Source organism: Macaca thibetana, chromosome 10, assembly GCF_024542745.1.
Source record: "Macaca thibetana thibetana isolate TM-01 chromosome 10, ASM2454274v1, whole genome shotgun sequence".
Taxonomy (NCBI): Eukaryota; Metazoa; Chordata; class Mammalia; order Primates; family Cercopithecidae; genus Macaca; species Macaca thibetana.
In genome coordinates, this window is record NC_065587.1 from 29675827 (window position 1) to 29696235 (window position 20409).

Consider the following 20409-nt stretch of genomic DNA (forward strand, 5'->3'; position numbering starts at 1 on the left):
TTTTCTGCACAGTGGTGTCATATTTTTTAGTCAAGAAATTGTTCTAGCTGTTATACAAATTGTATTGTGATATTACCACTTGTATTTTTTTACTAGGTGTTTTCGGTTAATTAGAAATATCAGTATGTATTATACCCACAAGCTCTCTTGCAAATGAGTTGAATGTCTGAGGAGACAAAGGCAGAGACCACCACTTCTCAGTGTAGCCACGTCTACTCTTGTGCTAACTGTGCAAATGACCCCAGGATTTCTAGACTCACAAGGTGTTTAGTGAATAATCTAGAATCAGGATCAGTCACTTTTCTCAGGCACTCTCTCCTCAAGGCATTTGGAGACATCCCTCTCATTCAGATGGGGCAGGCAGGGCACTCCCTGGCTAAAGACCCTTAAGTAACTCCTCGTTGTTATTATAAAACCTGAACCCTGAGGTCTCAGCCCCCTGTCCTTCACACTGTGGCCCCTGCACACCCCCACAGCCCAACTCACAGCCCCTGCCCTTGCTTTTAGGGCCCCAGGCTCACTCACTTGTCTTTCCTGGGAAAACCTGAGCTGTCTTTTCCACATTCGCCACACCAGCTTCTCCTCTGCCTGCTGGAGAAGATGGGCTCCTACTTGAAGTCACAGTGTAAGCTTACATTTTGTCCACGTTGTACACCTGTTAAAAGGAGAACATAAACATCTCATCACAAGCAAGGATAATTTCAATACTGGTTAGCACGGAAACTTTTGAGTCATACAAATATACAGAGAATTTTCTAATGAATTGTTTGTGCCCATGAGCCAACTTTGACCATCATCAATGCAATTCATCTTGTTTAATTTTTCAACCCATTTTACCCATCCACTTACTCCCTCGCTGGATGATTTTTCCAACAGATCAACGAAGCAATATCATATCATTGGCACATAAATTAACAAATATATACATTTGAAGTGCTCCATAATTCTTGTACATTAAAGCAACAGATTCCAAGGACTCTCACATTAATAGATTTGTCTTTTAATCCTTTATGTTTAAAATTAATTTATTGTAATAATTGGGAGACTGAAGGAAGTACAATGAATGCTACAATTTGCAGATGCAGGACTCACAGCATTGCATATTGGATTAGAATAAAGTACAGATGGACACCTACAATCATAATTATTTAATGGCTTTACCCACTCCTCCTAGTGCAGAAATATCTCTTCTGTGGACACAGAGCTCATAAACCCATCATTCTTCCTTCAAGAATTTCCCCATCAAAGTCTATTATGGGACTTGGGACTGATGAGTTGAATGTTTGAATTGCATTGATCGTATGGCTGATAGAAAGCTCTGTAATTAACTTTGTGTTGAAGGATATCTAATGTAAAACTTCTTAGCTATATAAATATTGCTAGATATTTTCCCAACTCACCCATGTTCTGCAGTTTATTTGCTCTTGAGAGATTTTGTCCCCAGAATTTGCTTCATCATCTACTTACTTCCTGTGGTTTTTTAAGCAGGACTGGGAAAGCCCATCACGCCCTCTCCACTTTCTCCACATGAACCCATAGGATCCAGCATATGTGGATCCATGGGAATCAGACCATAAATGAGTGAACAGATGCTGTGATTGGCAGCTGCAGAGACCAGCTGAGCTCTCAAGTCTCTGGGCCATGGGAGGTATGTGTGATATCTATGTATTTGCATATCCATATCCTTCTCCTGATAACCAAATCCAAAGACAAAACTTCATACTTAATATCTTCTTTTGAATGAACTTGGAATTTCAAACACAAAATATCCAGAATTTTTTAAAAAATTATTATATTGATCTCAGATCTGTACGTCTTTTGAGGATTCCAGTATAGGAGAACTCACATATTTAACAAACATGTATTGAGTCTGTCCTTAGTGCCAGGCAGTGTTTTGGGCTCTGTAGCTACAGCAATGACAAGACAGAAAACAAGAGCAAGAATAAACAATCACATGGAGGTTGGATCTCAGCAGGGGAAAACCTTGAATAGAGTCACTAATTGTAAAGAAACATCTTCATGTGGCTGACCCTGCCCTGACAAGTTCATCACTCTAGGGATCTGAAGCCCATTGCTGACAGCTGAGAGACATGCATTTCTATAATTCTGAAGAATGGATTGACTTGTTCAAAAGTTGATGATGTTATTTCAATACATGTGTTATATATAATCCTGCTTCAACAGAATGAGCTCAATCTCCTTGGCCTCACAAATGGCTGGGGTCTTACTGTAGGGCAGAAATAAAACAGAACCTTCTCATCACCCAGAAGAATTCCTAAGGGGAACCAGACAACTGAGTATGGGGAGGGAACTTCAATATCAGATAACCTCCCTACCGCTCTGTTTGTGATGGAGACAGAGCAGCAGACACCACAGGCCTGGAAGCCTGCCCTGGGAAGGAGGCAGGGATGAAAGGAGGTAAAGAGAAGGGTGAATAAAAATGCCTGGGAGGGGCCTGGACAAACTGCAAATTAGCGTACCCTCAAATCATGTGTAAAACCAAAAAAAAAAAAGCACAAAAGTTTGATCACCTTTGCGGAAATATTGAGAACAAAAATGAAAGAATGCATCCCAATGAAGAAACGTACTGATTTTGATTGTTTGAGATGAGATAGCTGGGAAGTGAATTTGGTGGTTTTTAATAGTTTTATTTTATATAATAGGCATGTATTGCTTTGAAAGTAACTCAATAAAACAAACTTTGGTAATATACAAAACGAATAGTTTCTTCCCTTTGCTCTTAGCTCAGAAAGCCCATACTTTGAAGATGCTTTTTTCTGGAGGAAATCCATTTAGACTCAGCCTTTAGATCTGATCCAGCTGTTAAGGTTCTTTTTGGAATGTAAATTAACTCTTCTTTATTTTTTTTCTAGATCCAGTTACTCCCAAATCATTCTTACATTTCCTACACTTCAGGGCTTAAGCGGAAATAGGAATCAATTCAAATCCTTCCGTTCCCCTTTCTATGGCTGGTCCACATGGAAGCTGCCATGAGAGCTGGCGTGTCTGATCATGTGATCTCCACATCACAAGGGCCTAGGGAGGTTTATGTCTTGGTTCCTCTTATGAGTCTGTCACTGTGCTGAGCACCACTATAGTGCAGCCAGCAGTAATACTCAGCTTCATCCTCAGGCTGCGCACCTGACAGTGTCAGGGCAGCTTTACCCCCAAGGAGGGAGCCTGAGAACCGGGCAGGGGTCCAGGGAGCTTGTTGCTTGTATCATAAATCAGTGTTCTAGGGGCTTGGCCAGGCTTCTGCTGGAACCAGTAGGGATAATGACTCCCAGTGACTGCTCCAGCACTGGAGCCACAAGTGAGAGTGACTGTCCCTCCTGGGGACACAGTCAGTGAGGGCTCCTGAGTCACTACAGCCTGAGAATTGGACCCTGAAACAAAAAAACAGACACAGGTTAGAAATTAGAAAGGGAGACACAAGGATCCTTCCAAAGGCTGGTATTTGAAATCTCTCTTAACCTGGGCAGCAAGTGAGGAGGAACTGGAGGAGGAGCAGAGTCCAGGCCATGGTGCTGGTATTGGAAGGGATCCCTGGCTCCAGAGCTGGGGCTGGATTCTGATGGCTCTTTATCTCCTATTGAGCTCTCGACAGGGAGGGGGTGTGTTGTGTGCTGCTGTATGCAAATCTTTACTGCCTTTACCACCACCTAGGTCCACAGCCCTGAGAGCAGCTACCCTATAAGGGGCCAGCCCAGGGTGGCTGTGTGCTGTGGATTTGCCCTGTGGGAGGAAGCAGCTGCTCTAACATTTACATGAGTCAGTGAGCAACTGTGCAGGGTTCATTCAGTTTGAACCTCTTAAGCTTCTTATAATCCAAGAGACCCCGACCGCCCCCTGGTGGCTTTCCTGGACTGAGAATGCATGGTCTTTCACTTGTTTAGCAAATTAATTTTTATCTTTGGACATCGCCACAATATTTCCGAGGCTAATTCACACCCACTACTTGTCTATTCTTTGCTCATTCCCATTTGTACTACTTTCTCTTGCTGTAGCTGAAATCCTGCCCCCGTGACTGTAATTCGATTTTAGTGCTACATGGTGTTCATTATTATCCGAATGGTTTGAATGACTAAATAATTGTTTTAATGACCTACTGACTCTTTGAAACTATTTGTGTGGAGCCTCATATTGGATAAACAGCTCGTTTAAGTGAGAATTTTTTAAATAATTTACTTTAGAGAATTTTTAAAAAGAAAATGACCAAAGGTTAAAGGTTGAAGTTTCATTGTCAATTCAGTGGAAACTCAAGTGAACCATGAGGATGATCATCAAGGTCTACATAACAACCCCACTCTCACCCACCCCATCACTCAAAAATTTTCTGGACACCATGCCTGGGTGAGCTTTGCTGGTTGGCGATGCTTCCTACATAGAATCACACATTGTTGCCAGCAGAATGCAGCATCGTCTATTACTCCACTGGGAGAGGACAACTGGATGCTTGTGCTTGGAATTCTCCTGAACTCTGCCCATGTGCCTCTTCCCTTGAATTATTTTAATCTGTATTATTTCACTGTAGAAAAAATTATATTAATGAATGTCACAGTTTTCAGTGAGTTATGTGAGTCCTTCCAGGGAATCATAAGAAGCGAAGGGCTGTTGTTAGCCCTTATCTTACAATCAGCTTCAGAACTGAGAGTGCTCTTGGGAATCTTCAGTCCTCCCAGGTTCCAATCTCACATTATTCTTTTTTTTTAACTTCAAAACAAATTTTATTTAGGAAGAGTTTTTCATTTTGTTAATGATGCAAGCAAACTTCTTTCACAATTACACTTCTAGAAATCTAATAGTTTCAGAGATCTAAGTCTTCAAAGGTATGTTTTAAAATTAATAACAAAACCAAACCCATACCAAAAGGATATCACTTTTTGGTTTGGAAGGGACAGTCATTGATTTCAGGTGTTCTCAGAAACGGGCTCACCACTTCCTTGGAAACTAGATAGCATGGAATCAGTGCCCACAGATGGAAATGTCTTTAGATATGTTAGTTATTTGGACAAGATTATTCACTCCTTAGAAAATACAGTAAGATAAAAAGTGCCAGCTGGCAAGGTATGCAGTCCAGAGGGATTACAAGATGTTGGGATCAGTAGCTGTTGGCTTATCGCACAGAATATAAGAGCAGGAAGTGGAAGTGGAAGAAGAATGATGATGAGCAGGGCATCTCTCACAGTCTTATTCAGCCTTTTAACTTGCTAAGTGGATAGGCTATATTCTGCAGAATTTTTGAGAGAACGTTTGAGACAGTTCAAAAACAACAACAAAAGCCATCTAGTATTACTCCCCAGAAATCCACATTTGAGAAGAAGGAGGGAACTATTCAGGGTTCCCATGGAGGACTGTGCCTCCCATCCACTTCTGTCTCCCGGAGATACAAGACTTCAGCCAGAGTGTCCTCTACCACAGCATCCCAGCCTATGTCACTAATAGGGAAGTAAGTGAGATCCTTTGAAGGATACTTACAGCACAGTCCAAAGTTAATGCAAACCATGCAACTGTTTTCCCGGGAGATGGCTGGAAACCAACCCCCTCAAAAATATCTTTTCAAACAACATCTTAATTGACACCATTTTTATAAAATATTATTTTACTGTGCAGAATCTGTTTTAGGCTCTTCTGTGCTTCAGCCAAAAAGTCTTTTTTCTCAAAATACAAATAATTCTTGAACTTTTAAAAGTCTTGTCTTTGTAAGTATCAGACAATAAGTTGGCTGTCTCTGTGTTTTCAGGAAGGTTAATATAAAATCCCAGGACCTGTCCTCGTCCATAGCTAGAAGAGTACTGTTTGTCTGTGGACTGGTGGAACTTGGTTCCTTTTTGCTCTGCCAAGAATAGCTAAATTTATCATAACCTAAGGGAGATTGATGGTTACCTTAGGGCTGAAACCAATCCCATTGGCAGTGGTGTCTGGTGACAAGTCATCCTTGGTGATTTCAAAGTACCATGTCCCTTTCCATACTCCATGAGAGGCCTGCATCCTAGAGTAGCCCTTCTTCCCAACTGCAGTCAGCCAGCTGGCCATTGGAGATCTTTACCTGGGGAGCTCAATCATGTTAGGCTAACAAAACCTGTTCACAGAAGCAGTCACTGTGGAGGTCTTCAGGAATAAGTTCTCCTGCTTAGCAGTCTTCAACCTTCTGAGGATCAAGGGTGTGTGGATCAGGCTCAGTCAGAGTATACCAGTAGCCATCTTTGTTAAGTGGGTGTTTTAAAAGGTGTAAGGGGCAAGGCACTGAGCAGAAAACAAAGGGTCCCTCTGGGCCTTCTTGGTGTTCTCTGAGATCTCATCCTGCTGTTTGCACTGAGTGTCTCTTCTTCTTTTCTGCTGCTTCCTGTTCAGTTCCCCCATTCAGATTCCTACTCACAGACCAGGCACTGCTTTGCTTTTGGTTGTCCATAAATAGGATCAGTGTTACCAAGGTCCTGATCCAAAAGTCCACATCTTGGGCGATCTTCTTTCAGGTCTTTATTCCTTGGATCCAGGTGTTTCTTTACCAAGAATAAATCTCTTTCTTTACTCATTGTTTTAACAATGTTATTCAGCCTAGTCATTTCCCAGGTGTCTGAATGGTCATCATGCACTCCCAGTATTTATCAAGAAATGGTGTAATATTCGTCTTGTGTTGGGGACTGCCATGCCAGGTTGACCAAAGCACTAAAGGACATTTCCTTCATGTTTGCTTGCTTTTGGATGAAATATGCCACTATCATGATGTACATTGCAATGAAAACTGTAGTTGGTCATGAAAGGTAGACAGGATGACTTATCTTTGCCAGATATATCAAGTATGAACCATTTTCATAGGAGAGCAGATGCCCCTCTCCAGCTTGAGAGGCTGCTACCACTACTGCCAGCTTCATCTCCCCTTCTTTGGTCCTTGTTGCACTAGCAGCTGCTCCTGGACTGGGTCAGGCACCCACCACTACCACCATGGCCACTCCTAGACTTTCTCATGTTATTTTGTGTCACCTGCAATGAGGCACCTTCAACTCTATTTGTCTGTTAGGGTGCTGTGGGGCTGGCACAGAAGGAAGGGTGTCGTGGACACTCTCCTAGTCCTCTATATTTTTATTGCTCTTGGAAGTAGAGAAACTGCTTCAAATATTAATCTTTTTCTTTTTGACTGTGGTAAATTATTCAAACACAAAATACATTATTTTAACCACCTTCAAGCATATGCTTCAGTGTCATTAAGTAAAGTAATATTGTTGTACAACCACAATCCCATCATTCATCTCCAGGAATTTTTCATCTTCCCAAACCAAAACTTCATACCTGGAAAACATCATTCCACTTCTTGTCTCTATGGATTTCACTACACTAGATACCCCATATAAGGGCAAGCAAACAACTTTTGTCCTTTTGAAACCAGCTTATTTCTGCTGGCATCATGTCTTTAGGGTTTATCTATGCCATCGCATGGGTCAGAACTTTCTGTTTAAGGCTGAATAATATTCCCCTGTGTGTGTATACTATATCTTGTTTATCCAATAGATGACACTTGGGCTGCCTCCACCTTTTAGCTATTGTGAATGATGCTGCTATGAACAAGGGTGTGCAATTTTCTCTTTGAGATCCTGCTTTCAATTCTTTGAGGCACATGCCCAGAAGTGAATATTCTGATAAAATGGTAGCTCTGTGTTTAGTTTTCTGAGGAACTGTCATCCAGGCCGCCACAGTGGATGCATAATTTTATGGTCCCTCCAGCAATACATAACAGTTACAATTTCTATACATCCTTGCTAGAACTTGTTATTTTCTATTATTTTGGTAAAGCCATCCTAATGGGTGTGGGTCCTAATTTTGTTTTGGGTTGTTTCCTGTTTGCATAAGTATTGAAATGTAAGAGATTTATTTTCTTTCTTTCTTTCTCTTTCTTTCTTTTTCTTTCTTTCTTTCTCTTTTTCTTTCTTTTCTTTTTCTGTCCTTTCTTTCTTTCTTTCCTTTCTTTCTCTTTCCTTTGTCTCTCTGTCTCTTTCTCCTTTCCTTACTTTCTCTCTCTTTCTTTCTCTCTTTCTCTCTCTCTCTCTTTGTAGAAACAGGGTTTTGCTTTGTTGCCCAAGCTGTTCTTGAACTCTTGACCTCAATCTATCCTCCCATCTCAGCCTCTCAAAATTCTGGGACTACAGGCATGAGTCACCATGCCCAGCCATGATATGTTTTAACATGGTGTTTTTTTAATTCTAAAACATTACTGAATACATTTAATCATTCTGACAAAGTGTGTGTGTGTGTGTGTGTGTGTGTGTGTGTGTGTGTGACTTTTAAGGGTATTCTACATAGACATTAAGTCAAATGAAAACAGAGATAATTTTACTTTTTATTTCTAATTTTTATTCTGTTTATTTCTCTTGCCTAATTGCTCCAGCTAGGTCATCCAATACTGTTTTGAATAGAAGTGGTGAAAATGTGCATTGTTGTTTTGCTGCTGATAGATATAGCAAAAACATACCTTTGGTCTTTCAGATTGCATATGATGTTAGTTGTGGGATTTTCATAGATGGCCTTTACTATGTTGACGTAGTTTCCTTCTGTTCATAGTTTGTTGAGTGTTTTTACCATGAAAGGGTGTGGAGTTTTGTGAAATGATTTTCTGTAGCCTTAGTCTTACTGCTTTGCATCTGGAAGAGCAACTCTGCTCCACACCCACTCATACCCCCTAAACTATATGCCTGTTGTTAGAGATGAATAAATATCTTGTGTTCTCCAGGGGCCAGGGGGCTACTCCACCAGACCCACAGTAGTGGTCACCTGTGTGAGGGGATTGGGGAGCAGAAGAGGCCCTCATGGGTTTACCTGTGGACTCTGCTGCAAGCCATAGTAGCTGTAGATGTAGACTTCTCTGTAGATGTTGACTGGGATGGAGCTACCCCTGCCACCCTGGACTCAGACATGGGCAAGGAGTCCAGGGAAAACAGAAGCATGGACCAGAATCAGAAGCAATAAGGTGAGGGGACTAGGCTCAAGGGGACTAGGCTCGGGCTCCTGTGAGTAGTTTGGGTTGACTGTTACAGCAAGTGACCCCATTTGTCCCAGAGTTAGTGGCTGTGTTGATAAGTCTCTCAAGGAAGCCAGTTTCTCCCTCACTCTGACCACCTGCTGCCTATGGCTCCTCTCCCTGTAGATTGATCAGGAATGAAACCTTCATAACTCTCAAATTTAGGAGACCAGCTAGACTTCTATGGATGTTCCAGAGTTTCCATTAATGGGTTTTAGATGAAAGGAAAGGGTGTGCAATGCTTTCTTCACTCAAATCAGCCCCCTCTTCTTGTCTGCCAGGCCCTTCATAGAACCTCAGTCCAAACAGTCACTGGAATACATTTCCCAGGTGGGGTGGAGAAGGCCAGGTTGGCTGAATCTGGTTCCCTGTGAGGACACAGCAGTTGAGCCCAGTGAGCAGTGAGCAGATGATACAGGGTGACAGCAGGATGGTTTCCCAGTTGTTCTTATCTGTAGACCCCTCAAGGACAAGCCTACAGCACACAGTGCTGCCCCAGTAGCAGACCAACTGACCCCTACAGTTTCTCTCTACCTTTGTCTATTTTCTTCTGCATGAAAGATATGACTGTGAGGGCCCTTGTTAAGCTGCATTTGTACTTATTACTCTGAACAGAATTCCTGTGCCATGACATATCTGTCCGGTCCATGCTGCTATTTTTAGTAAAGTCCTTGGATCTTGGTCTCACTGAAGGGGATTCTCTGACAGACATCAGAGCAGGGAGCCCAGTTTGGTGAAGGGGAAGCCACCATAAATGCAGGCCTGTGCCCAGAGATGCCTGCTTCTTCCCCACTCAAGATTGTGGCCCCTTTTCAGACTGCCAAGTCCTGTCCTGGAAGCTCTGGGCTCTCAAGGTGGGTATCCCCTTGCTCTCAGCCCATCCACCTTCAGCATCAAAAGGATCCTGGAGTTTGGTCTCTCACTGGGCAGAAGGAGAGGCAGGCTGAGCCCTTCTGTCTCTTACATGTTATTTATTTACCCCTGGCTTAAGCCCCGCTGTGTGGGGACCAAGGAGCACCCTTGCGTCTGGTTTTGAAAAACTTACGAGGTCCCTCATCCAGAACTCTGGCTGTAGCAACCCCTGGGGAGGTCCAGAGTCTGCACACTTGAAGAATAACAGAAAGAAGAATTAGGGAAGTGAGTAGGCATTATTGATTGGGAATCATATACTGTGTATTTACTACTAACTGGTGCTCACGTGAGGGTAGCTGTGTTAGAGAAACTCTGTCTTTGAGGTTCAGCTCATAGACCTGGCATGAGGAAGAGAAGGCCAGCCCCAGCTCTGTCTCTTCCAGGATTTGAACCGTGTGAGGAGTTGGCAGATAAACTACAGGGCACCCAGGTAAGTTTGTATTTCAAATGAAAAATATCGTGTGGGAGACACACATACTAATTCTTTGTCATTGTTTTACTGAATTCAAATTTGACCTCCAGTGTTTTTATTTGATAAATTGCAGAATCCTACCTCCAGGCCACAAGCACTCCCTCTCTAACCAGGGCCTACTGCATGAAAAGCAATCATTAAGCTGTTGTCAGGATTCAATGAGGTCACACTCTCAAGAATTAAAAAATGTTGGTCAATAGTAAGGTTGTAGTTGTACTAAATCTTGATACAACCTATCAAAACCTCCAGGATACAGCAAAGGAAGTGCTTACAGAAAAGTTTCGCATGAAATACATACATGAACGTGTCTGAAAGAGCACAAATAGACAATTTAAGGTCACACCTCATGGAACTGGAGAATCAAGAACAATGCAAACCCAAACCCAGCAGAAAAAAAGAAATAACAATATCAGAGCAGAACAAAATAAAATTGAAAGAAAAACAATACAAAAAATAAATAAAACAAAAATAGATTATTTGAAGAGATAAATAAAATTAATAGACCATTAATGAGATTAACCAAGAAAAGAAGAGAGAAGATCCACAAAAGCTCAAATAGAAATGAAACAGATTTTACCACTGATACCACAGAAATATAAAAGATTATATTAGGTTACTATGAACACCTCTGTGTAAACAAACTATAAAACCTAGAAGAGATGGACAGATTTCTATGTATATACAACCCTCCTAGATCAAACCAGGAGGATATAGAAACTCTGAGCAGACCAATAAAAAGCAGCAAGATTGAAAGGATAATTTAAAAAGCCAACCAAAAAAAGTCCAGGACCAGAGAGATTCACATTTGAATTCTATCAGACATTGAAAGAATTGGTACCAAGTCTATGACACTAATTATGATGGTTAATATAGAGTGTCAACTTGACTGGATTGAAGGATGCAAAGTATTGATCCTGGGTGTGTCTGTGAGGCTGTTGCCAAAAGAGATTAACATTTGAGTCAATGGGCTGGGAAAGGCGGACCCTTAATCTGGGTGCGTGCCATCTAATGAGCTGCCAGCATGGCTAGAATACAAGCAGACAGAAAAATGTGAAAAGAGAGCAGACAGAAAAATGTGAAAAGAGAGACTGGCTTAGTCTCCCAGCCTACATCTTTCTTCTGTGCTGGATGCTTCCTGCTCTTGAACATCGGACTCCAGGTTCTTTGGTTTTGGAACTTGGACTGGCTCTCCCTGTTCCTCAGCCTGCAGACGGCCTATTGTGGGACTCGTGATCATGTGAGTTAATACTTAATAAACTCATATATATATTCCATTAGTTCTGTCCCTCTGGAGAACCATGACTATTACAGTAATCCACAGGAGGGAGAAAGAGGGAATCCTTCCTAAATTATTCTATGAAGCCAGTGTCACCCTAAAACCAAAATGAGAATAGGACCTAACAAAACAGGAAAACTACAGATCAATACCACTGATGAATATAAATGCAAAAATCCTAAACAAAATACTACCTAACCAAATCCAACAGCTATCAAATCATAGTCCACCATGGATGAAGTGGGTTTCTTACCAGGGATGCAGGGATGGTTTAACATACACAAGTCAATAAATGTGATATACCACATAAACAGGAAAAAAAATCACATGATTATCTCAATAGATGCAGAAAAAGCACTTGACAAAATCCAGCATTACTTCATGATTAAAACCCTCTGCAAAACTGGCATAGAAGAGACATACCTTATGGTAAAAAAAAAGTCCTCTATTACAAACCCACAGCCAATATTATACTGAATAGAAAACAGTTGAAAGCATTTCCCCTGAGAAGTGGAAGAAGACAAGAGTGCCCACTTTCACCACTTCTGTTCAACATAGTACAAGAAGTCTTAGCCAGAGCAATCAGACAAGAGAAAGAAATTAAGGGCATCCAAATTGGTAAAGAGGAAGTAAAACTGTCATTGTTTGCTGATAATATGAACATAACCTAGGAAACCTTAAAGACTCATCCAAAAAGCTCCTAGAACTGGTAAATGAATTCAGCGATGTTTCAGAATATGAAATGAAGCTACACAAATCAGAAGCTCTGTGGTACAACAGCAACCAAGCTGAGAATCAAATCAAGAACTCAACCTCTTTTACAAATAGCAGCAAAAAGAAAAATACTTAGGAATATACTTAACCAAGGAAGTGAAAGACCTCTACAAAGAAAATTACGAAACACTGCTGAAAGAAATCATAGATTACACAAACAAATAAAAACACATCCCATCCTCATGAATGGGTAGAATCAACATTGGGAAAACGATCACACTACCAAACACAAGACCCATTCAGGTCTAAGGCCAGCCTTGAGCCTCTCCCCTCCCCCAGGCTTCAGTGCCTCTTCCCCAGAAACACACGCTAAATCTGACCATTCTCTCCCAGTGACCTCAGCTGGTCCTACTGCCTTCGTGCTTCCCACCTCCTTGTCCACCTTCTCGGAGGCATCTGGACTTTTCTTCACAGACTTTACTCAGATCCTGTGTCCTTCTTGTCCAACCCTCTAATGACTTCTCTACCCTTCCCCACCTAAGCCCTCCTCTCCTCACTGTGAAGGCATCTTACTGCATCGATATTTTTACTTGATTGTCTTTTCTCTTCTACTACCTGCTGTCAGCTCCATGAGGTCAGGAACCCTTTTGCTCTTGTCCTCCCTGTGTCCTAAGCCCCTCACCCTGAGCCTGGCACACAGTAGATTCTCAGTGAATGCTATGGATGGACAGGCCTCTGGTAGCCGACTGTCCTGGGTCAGACACAGTGGACTCTTTGTCCCTAGTCCTGTCTTGACCCATCACAGACTGGCTCCCAGGCCAGCCTGACCCTGGTATGGATGCATTTTTCTCAATATGAGGCCATATGACTGTGTACTGCTGCTAAGAGTAGAATGTGTGGGTAGAATTGAGAGAAGAGGGATGCATTTTCTAGACTATGTTCACTTGTGTGGATCTGAAACTCTAAAATGTGACCACGCAGTGTTAATCAGCGGACTTGGCCAAGGGGCGGGGCTGGACAGGGATGCCTTTTCCCTGGGCAGGCAGCAGGTTTTTCTCCCACTTTTCCACTGAGTGGTAGGACTGCATGAGCATGGATGCTTGTGTCCCAATCGGAGCATAAGAATCAGCCTTGTCCTCCACCTGGAGCCCAGAGATGCTCAGGGAGGCCGTGATCCTCAACCGGGCGCCCAAGAACCAGACTGGGACCTGTGCAGACTGATGACTGTGTCATAGATGAGGAGTTTGGGAGAACTGCCAGGAATTGCTGGTACCAGGACACAGACCCACACCCAGCCTTGCTGCTGCTTCCAGTACAGGAGCTGGTACTCATCTGCCCCATAGACTTGAACACTGTACACAGCTAACTCAGGACAGACAGGGCCCAGAACCTTGATATCTGGACAGACACAAGATGAAAAGAGGTGGGTCAGTGGAAAAGGGAACACTTAGAGCCCTCATTCCTTTCATCCACAGCCCTGATACCTGTGCAGTGAATGAGAAGGGAGAGAGGGGGAGGAGCCCAGGCCATGGTGGGGACCCTCACACAGCTCTGCATCCTGAGGACCCTCAGCTGGGCCTGGGCTGCCCAAGGCCCTCCTACTCCCTCTATCAGCCACGGGTGAGAGGGAATGCTTCATGCAAACCAGCCTCCCACCCTGGGCTACCCAAGCCCTGACTCTAACCCCTACCTGAAAAGCTGACCCTGGGAGGGGTTGGACTTGGGTGGGGCTGTTCTATGGCTTTCCAAGAACCTATGAGGCAAAGCTGCTGGTCACAGTGAGCAGGGACAGAGGGATCCAGCTCAGGGTCGCAGGTGGCTCCCAGCTGGGATCCACGGCACAGGCCATGGTGCCCCTGCTGCCTGAGGCCCAGATGCACCTATGCATCCTGTCTCCTCTAGTGCCAACTTTGTCCTCCCCAAAAAGGATGGGGCTGGGCAGTATCCACGCCACTAAGCACCTGAGCCACAGGTCTCCACACAGCCCTCCTCCCGCTGGACTCACCTGCCCAGCTCACTGTGTGGTTTACAGGGCATTCCTGGAGCTTGGTCTCCTTGAAGAGCCTCCCCTGGGGGCAGCAGAGCAGGCAACTTACAGGGACAGGGCAGCGCCTCCTTCCAAGGCACCAGGAACTGCCCCCTCTTTCTTCTCCCTGGCTGACCAAAGCCTGAGCCCAGACTGCCAGGACCTGCCCTAGAGCCCAGCCTCTCCCTCTGGGCCTCCGTCTTCCTGTCAGTCCCTCACTCACATAGATTGCAAAGAGAAAACAATAAACTAATTAAAACTATTCACCAATCTCAGGCATAAACTCCAGGGCAATGTAGACACCACGTACAATTTTGAGAGTGAGGAGAAGGGAGCCCCGGGTGGGCTCCTGATTCCTAATTCTCCCTCCTCACTCAGGCACTGAGAGGCAACTAACACCTTTCAAGGGGCGAATTGACCCTAATCTCTTAATTGTAGGAGCATCTATTTCCATGTGCCCAGGGCAATTTCAAAGATAGCCCTTACAGAGTTTGGGAACAATGAATGAGCTGGAGACCCTGAGTCTATGCAGGCTCTTCAAGCAGCCCTGAGCCCTCACCTTGCCTGAGCCCTAGTGAGGAGAGGGAGGGGAGCAGATTGAAAGGAGGAGTCCAGGCTGTGGGAAACCTCTCCAGGCTTGCTCCCCGAGGCCCCTAGTGGAGCCCAAATGCCCACATTTCATCACTCCCCCCCCACACCCTGGGCAGAGAGCTCTTCTTATAAATCTGTTCTTCTCCACTCAGCCACGCAAGCCCCACTCTGGGCACACAGTGTGAACCTGCTCCTGGAGCTGGTGCTGGAAAAAAGACCCCAGAGAAGGGTGTAACATGGACACCCAGAGACTCTGGGAGGGACAACAGCGAAAGAGTGAGCGCCAGAGGATAGAGGACCCTGACTATGGTTGTCATGTGATCCTCGGGACAGACAGAGGCCCTCTGGGGCTCCAGGGCCCACATCTTCCCAGGTCATCTTCTTGTCACTGATCTATGCCCTGGGTCTCCTCCTAAGAGCCACAAAGGGCAATGTTCTCTTCAGGCTGTGCTCTCATGATCACATCTGGCCCCACACCTCCTCCACAGACCGGGAGTGCCAGGGCTGGATCTTGGAGCCCCAACCACTTACTGCCAGGGACTAGGGCCACTTTCTCAATGGTGCTGCTGCCTTGACTTGCCCCAGTGAGACCTGCACATCCTCATCAACACAAGACCCTTCTCTGCCTGCTCTGGGGTCCCCAAGCCAAAACCAGCAGAACCAGGTAATGGCACACAGGACACCCCCTTTGTGAAAAGCATTCCACTTGACCATAATGCAGGGTACCTTTAAAAATGACACAGCTGTGAACTGGGATCCCCATTACTGAAATCCAGTTTATAAACAACTTGTTGGGTAAAACATGTTACACCACAAGCTGCTCCCAGCATGTGTGGCAGAGACGAAGGCTCCCTGGACCCACGTGCCCCAGAGAAAGGCCCAGGCACTCCCCATACACAGGCCTCACTCAGCAGCCACCTAGTAGCTGGCCTGGGTCTCTGAGGAGGAACCCCGAGGCTCAGTCAAAGTCCTTCTGTGTAACTCTGGGCTTTCTCCTGGAGGACTTGTGCACATCTGAGACCTTCTAGACCAGAGAGGTTGAGCCCTGCAGCGGGAGGCAGGGGCATTATTTAAGGGAGAGCTGCACCATGGAGCCTGTTTGCTCGGTGCCCCTCTCCTACTCACCGTGAAGGCTCGTCTGTCTCTTCAGCGGTCCCGAGGCACCCACTGAAGGTTTCCCAAAGAGCCAGAGGTGCCTGTACTTCTTGCTTATCCAGAAGACCCAGGAAAGGATCCCGCTTCTGCTCTTCCTGTGGTAGGGAGATTCTGGAGTGAATGAGCAGCTGCGGCCAGGCGAGGAAGCAGCAGGCGCCCCCACCAATGGCCTGAAGTGGCTGCCACAGACACACAGCTGAGCACCTTCAGGGTTTAGGCCAGGCTGGGCGCAGGGGTTCTTCAGGATGTCTTCAACAGCTGCCAAGGGCTCTGAGTTCCTCAGAGCTCACCATGTCTGCGTGCAGTCATGGGGTTCCAAGCAGCTGGAAAGCAGAAAAGAGGCTTTCTGGTTCCAAAGAGGAAACTGTGGCAGGACTCCAGACAACCCCTACATTGTCAATATGAGAATTATACAAGTCCAGGGCTGGAAGGCCATGTGTGACTCAGAGTCCGGTCTCTGAAGCACCTGGAGGGAGAGATGGCCACCAAGACCTGCCTGTACTCTTCCCAAGACAGAGCACTGCCCACTTGGTCCACCCCATGGGCTGCTGGTGCTAAGGTTTCTACAGACCCTGTTCTTCCCACTCACTGTCAATCACCTCAAGGGGTTTTTGTGTTTGCATGAGCCTGTATTTCATTCTCTCATTTCCCTGTAGATGCAGAGCGTGAGGTTAAGTCACCAATGTACCCATTTATTTCTGATGGTCAGAGCTGCAGCCCACGGGTGACAAGCCAAACCACAGACATGCCATGAGGGGTCAGCCATGTGCCAGGGAGGAGGCGCAGCCCTCAACACCCCCAGGCTGCAGGGAGAGGGGTGACGGGGCAGAGTTTGGGGGCACACCTGGGGCACGCTGTGTGCAGGCTGCAGGGAGGGGCAGGGACTGGCTCCTGTAGCAGGCAGCACAGCACAGCCTCAAGGCCCGGGCTTGTGTGGCCCCTGTCTATTGCTGATGTGAGGTCAGGGTGTGTAAGTGCCACCCCAGGGAACCTTGAGGGGCCTCAGGGGTTGTGCATGATCAGAACCAAAACTTGTCTCTGCTTTGCCATCTCAACCAAAGTTTTCTTCAATGTTCATAGATGTTGCTCAGAGGGCCGCTCCCTGCCCATGTGGAGCTGCAGCTCAAAGAAGAAAGGAAATAGGAATAGGCAGGAAGGAGAGGAGGGAATGAAGAAGAAGAAGAAGGAGGGAGAGAACTAAGAGGAAACCCAACAGCAGAGAGGGCAGAACTCTGTAGCCTCGTCTCTGGCCTCAGTGCTAAGGGCTATGCACTCCCTTGAAGCTCCACAGCATCTGGGGTCTGGGTATTTGGGAGACACAGTCTGTGCACTCCGTTAGCACCATGGCATTTGGGTGTCTGAGTATTTGAGACGGAAATAATCTGTGAACCTTGAGATGTTTGTACAGCATCCGGATGTCTGAGTCTTTTGGAGGTAGAGGGTCTGTGAACCCCTGGGCATTCACACGTTTGGGTATTTCAGTAATTTCTGGTCCATGGCTTTCATCAGATCTTTGAAGGTGTCTATGGCCCCAAGATGCTATAAAGTGCAGAATTTTGTGACTTGTTTTCTAACACACCACGGTCCTCAGATCTGCCCAGCCCTGACATAGGAGCAGAGCCCCCAGGCATCAACTTCAGGTGTCCTGGTCTTTCCTCTGCCATCAGAGTCCTATCAGGTTGCAAGCTTCCTCTTGCAGCACCCGGAATCTGGGTCGTGCTTTTGGGGCTCATGAGATCCTGGGACTCTAGCCCTCATCTCTCCCTTGGCACACGCACCACTGCCTGAGGACCGTCCAAAATAACCATGGCCAGCCAGGGGCTAAGAGCGTCACCCTCCAGCTTCTTCCACGGACAAGCCCCAAAAAGCCCACGCTTGCTCTCTGTCTCTCTCCATGAGCTTAAGAGAGAGGCTGGCTTCCATCTTGGAGAAATGGTTTCCAAGAATTGCCTGTTTTTCCTGGCAACAGCTCTCTCTCTCTCTCTCTCTCTCTCTCTCTCTCTCCCCCCCCTCCTCTCTCTCCTCTCTCTCTCTCTCCCTCCCTCCCCCTTTACTCCAACCCTCTCAACCGCCTTCCTTTCTTTTCCTTCTCCCACCTCCTCCTCAGCCTAAGCAGGTGGGCTCCAAGCCTGCTGCATGCCTGGCAGTGGCCCTATCCCATCTGCCACATTTCTAGTTAGCACTGGGTCACATCACCACCCAGCGGCATCATGACCATCAGGATGAGGGATTTATGAGCTCACCCAGGCTTTATGTCTGCACCAGGCCAAGGTGTTTCCAGAATGCCTCTCCCCCACCTCCTTCCATCACAAGAATGGACTTTCTGTTTTGGCTATTCATAGATGCTATAAATTACAACGTGTGTGTGTGTGTGTGTGTGCGCGCGTGCGCACGCGCACACATGTGCCCATGGACAGGGCTTCACAGCTAGGGCTCCTTGTTCTGAATCACCTCATGGCTCCTTAAACAAAGGGGGTTAGGGTGACTCTCCCCGTGGCTCACACTAACTCCTGGCTGTAAGAGGTGGGCACCACACCGTGAGCTTCTTGGGAGTTGCGTGGCAGCAGCAGGACACAGAACCAAGGAGGAAGCCTCCCAGGGCTCTGCTCCTTTTTGCCTGCGCAGAATCCATCAGGCGAACTGCCACAGATGACTCGGTGTTCCTGTCTGCAAACACACCCTGGACGGGGCTGGTGGCCAGCCATGCCCACTAAAGGTAGAGGACAAGCCCAGCAGAGCACTCACAAATTAGAAGTTCAGAAAACCTCAAATGATGTGCAAAACATTTATCAAACTTGAGAATTTTTCTATCACTTTGCTTCACAACTCCGCATTTCTGATGAGGATGATTTATGGGCTGAGAGAGCTGGCAGGGGGGCTGAGGGGGAAAGAGTGGGCAGGAGGGCAGTATGCTTTGGAGGTTCTAGAATTCCTGAGGCTCAGCACCAAACAGTCTCAGAACCAGGCTTTCAAGCAGCAATCAGGCAGGGAGTGGAATTCCAAATCTGGAGAGAGATGCAGCCCCGAGGACACAGTGACCTCCACGAAGAGACACCGTGGCTGGACCATCTCCTCTCTCTGGCTGTCTCCTGCATTCACTGGTTTCGTGTGAATAGAAGTGAACAATGCAGCCTGGGTCAGGTGCTCTGCATTCATCCATGCATTTGTCTTCCCGCTTCTCATCCGTCTTGGCGTCTCCTGTGCCACGGAGACCACACCAGGCCTCAGGCCCTGCCCCAAGAGGCTCCCAGATGACCTTGGAGGTGTCAGGGCTAAAATACTGGAGGGACCGAGATAGGAGGAGGCCAGCGTGTCAACACTGCCCTGAGCCTAGGGCTGCAACAGGGCCTGGGCTTGGTCCTCTCTGAGATGTAAGCCAGCCCAGGAGCAGGGAGATGCCAGGCAGTGGCAGCAGACATCCCTGAGTCTGCTGTGATGGGGGGTGGCCCTCTCCCCCAGAGAGCACCAGGAGGTCTGGGCTCACAACTGAGACCGGGGTGGCTGCAGCAGTGCCTGGGCAACTCCAGCCCTGCCAACTGGCAGGGGCGGAGCTCCCTCCTGTCCCCGGCTCTGCACAGCGTGCACAGCCTCTGCCGGCCGGCCTTGCACCTTCTCTGTATCTCCCCGCAGTGGCGGCGAGCGAGGTGCAAGTGGCACGACGGCCCTGGCCACTTCAACACGAACTTGCCGCTCCCAGGGCGGGTCCCGCGAATGCCGAGTGCGCCTTGGCCAGGTGCTCGAGAGCTCCAGGGGCACGGCAGGGAGCGAGGCTGAGGCTGCCGCGGAGGCTCAGGGCCTGGAGAGGATCTTGCCCGGCGGTGCGAGGGCAGAGGTGGTACAATCGGCTGCCTTGGGGACGTGGGGAACAGAGAACCCACTGCCGCCATTGCTCCCACAGCTGCCCCCGCTGCCCTCTCTGCCGCCTTGCAGCCTGGGGCAGGGCTCCAAGCCCTTGCTGGGCCCGGGCGGGAGTCCGGAGCGGGGGCGACATCGCCACAAGATCCCGGCTGCAGCCGGGCTTGGCTGGCGACTCTGCCAGGGAGCGCCACCGGGAATGGATTGCGGCCCCGGACCTGGCTGCTGCGGGGAGCACCAGGCTCGGCGGTCACTCCAATGCGGACTGGATCCTGGGGACGCAGCCTCAGGTGGCCCCGCGCTGAAGTCTCCCACCTGGGCACAGGAACCCGGCTCCCACGGCAGGGAAGGCGCAGCGGCCGCGTAGGTGGCCGGGTCTGGGAAGCGGACGACTC

General features: G+C 47.1%; 1 pseudogene and 1 gene segment (V, D, J or C); both read right to left on the minus strand.

The window, feature by feature from the left end:
- The window catches only part of LOC126929759 (immunoglobulin lambda variable 7-43-like), a 55674-nt gene extending 52085 nt beyond the window's left edge, over positions 1 to 3589 (minus strand). Inside the window, 1 exon segment of the V gene segment in view lies at positions 3488 to 3589. Within this exon segment, the coding sequence occupies positions 3488 to 3523 (36 nt within the window).
- Positions 3590 to 5335: 1746 nt separating this feature from the next.
- LOC126929698 (set1/Ash2 histone methyltransferase complex subunit ASH2-like) lies at positions 5336 to 6771 on the minus strand (annotated as a pseudogene).
- Between the last annotated feature and the right edge of the window lie 13638 nt (positions 6772 to 20409).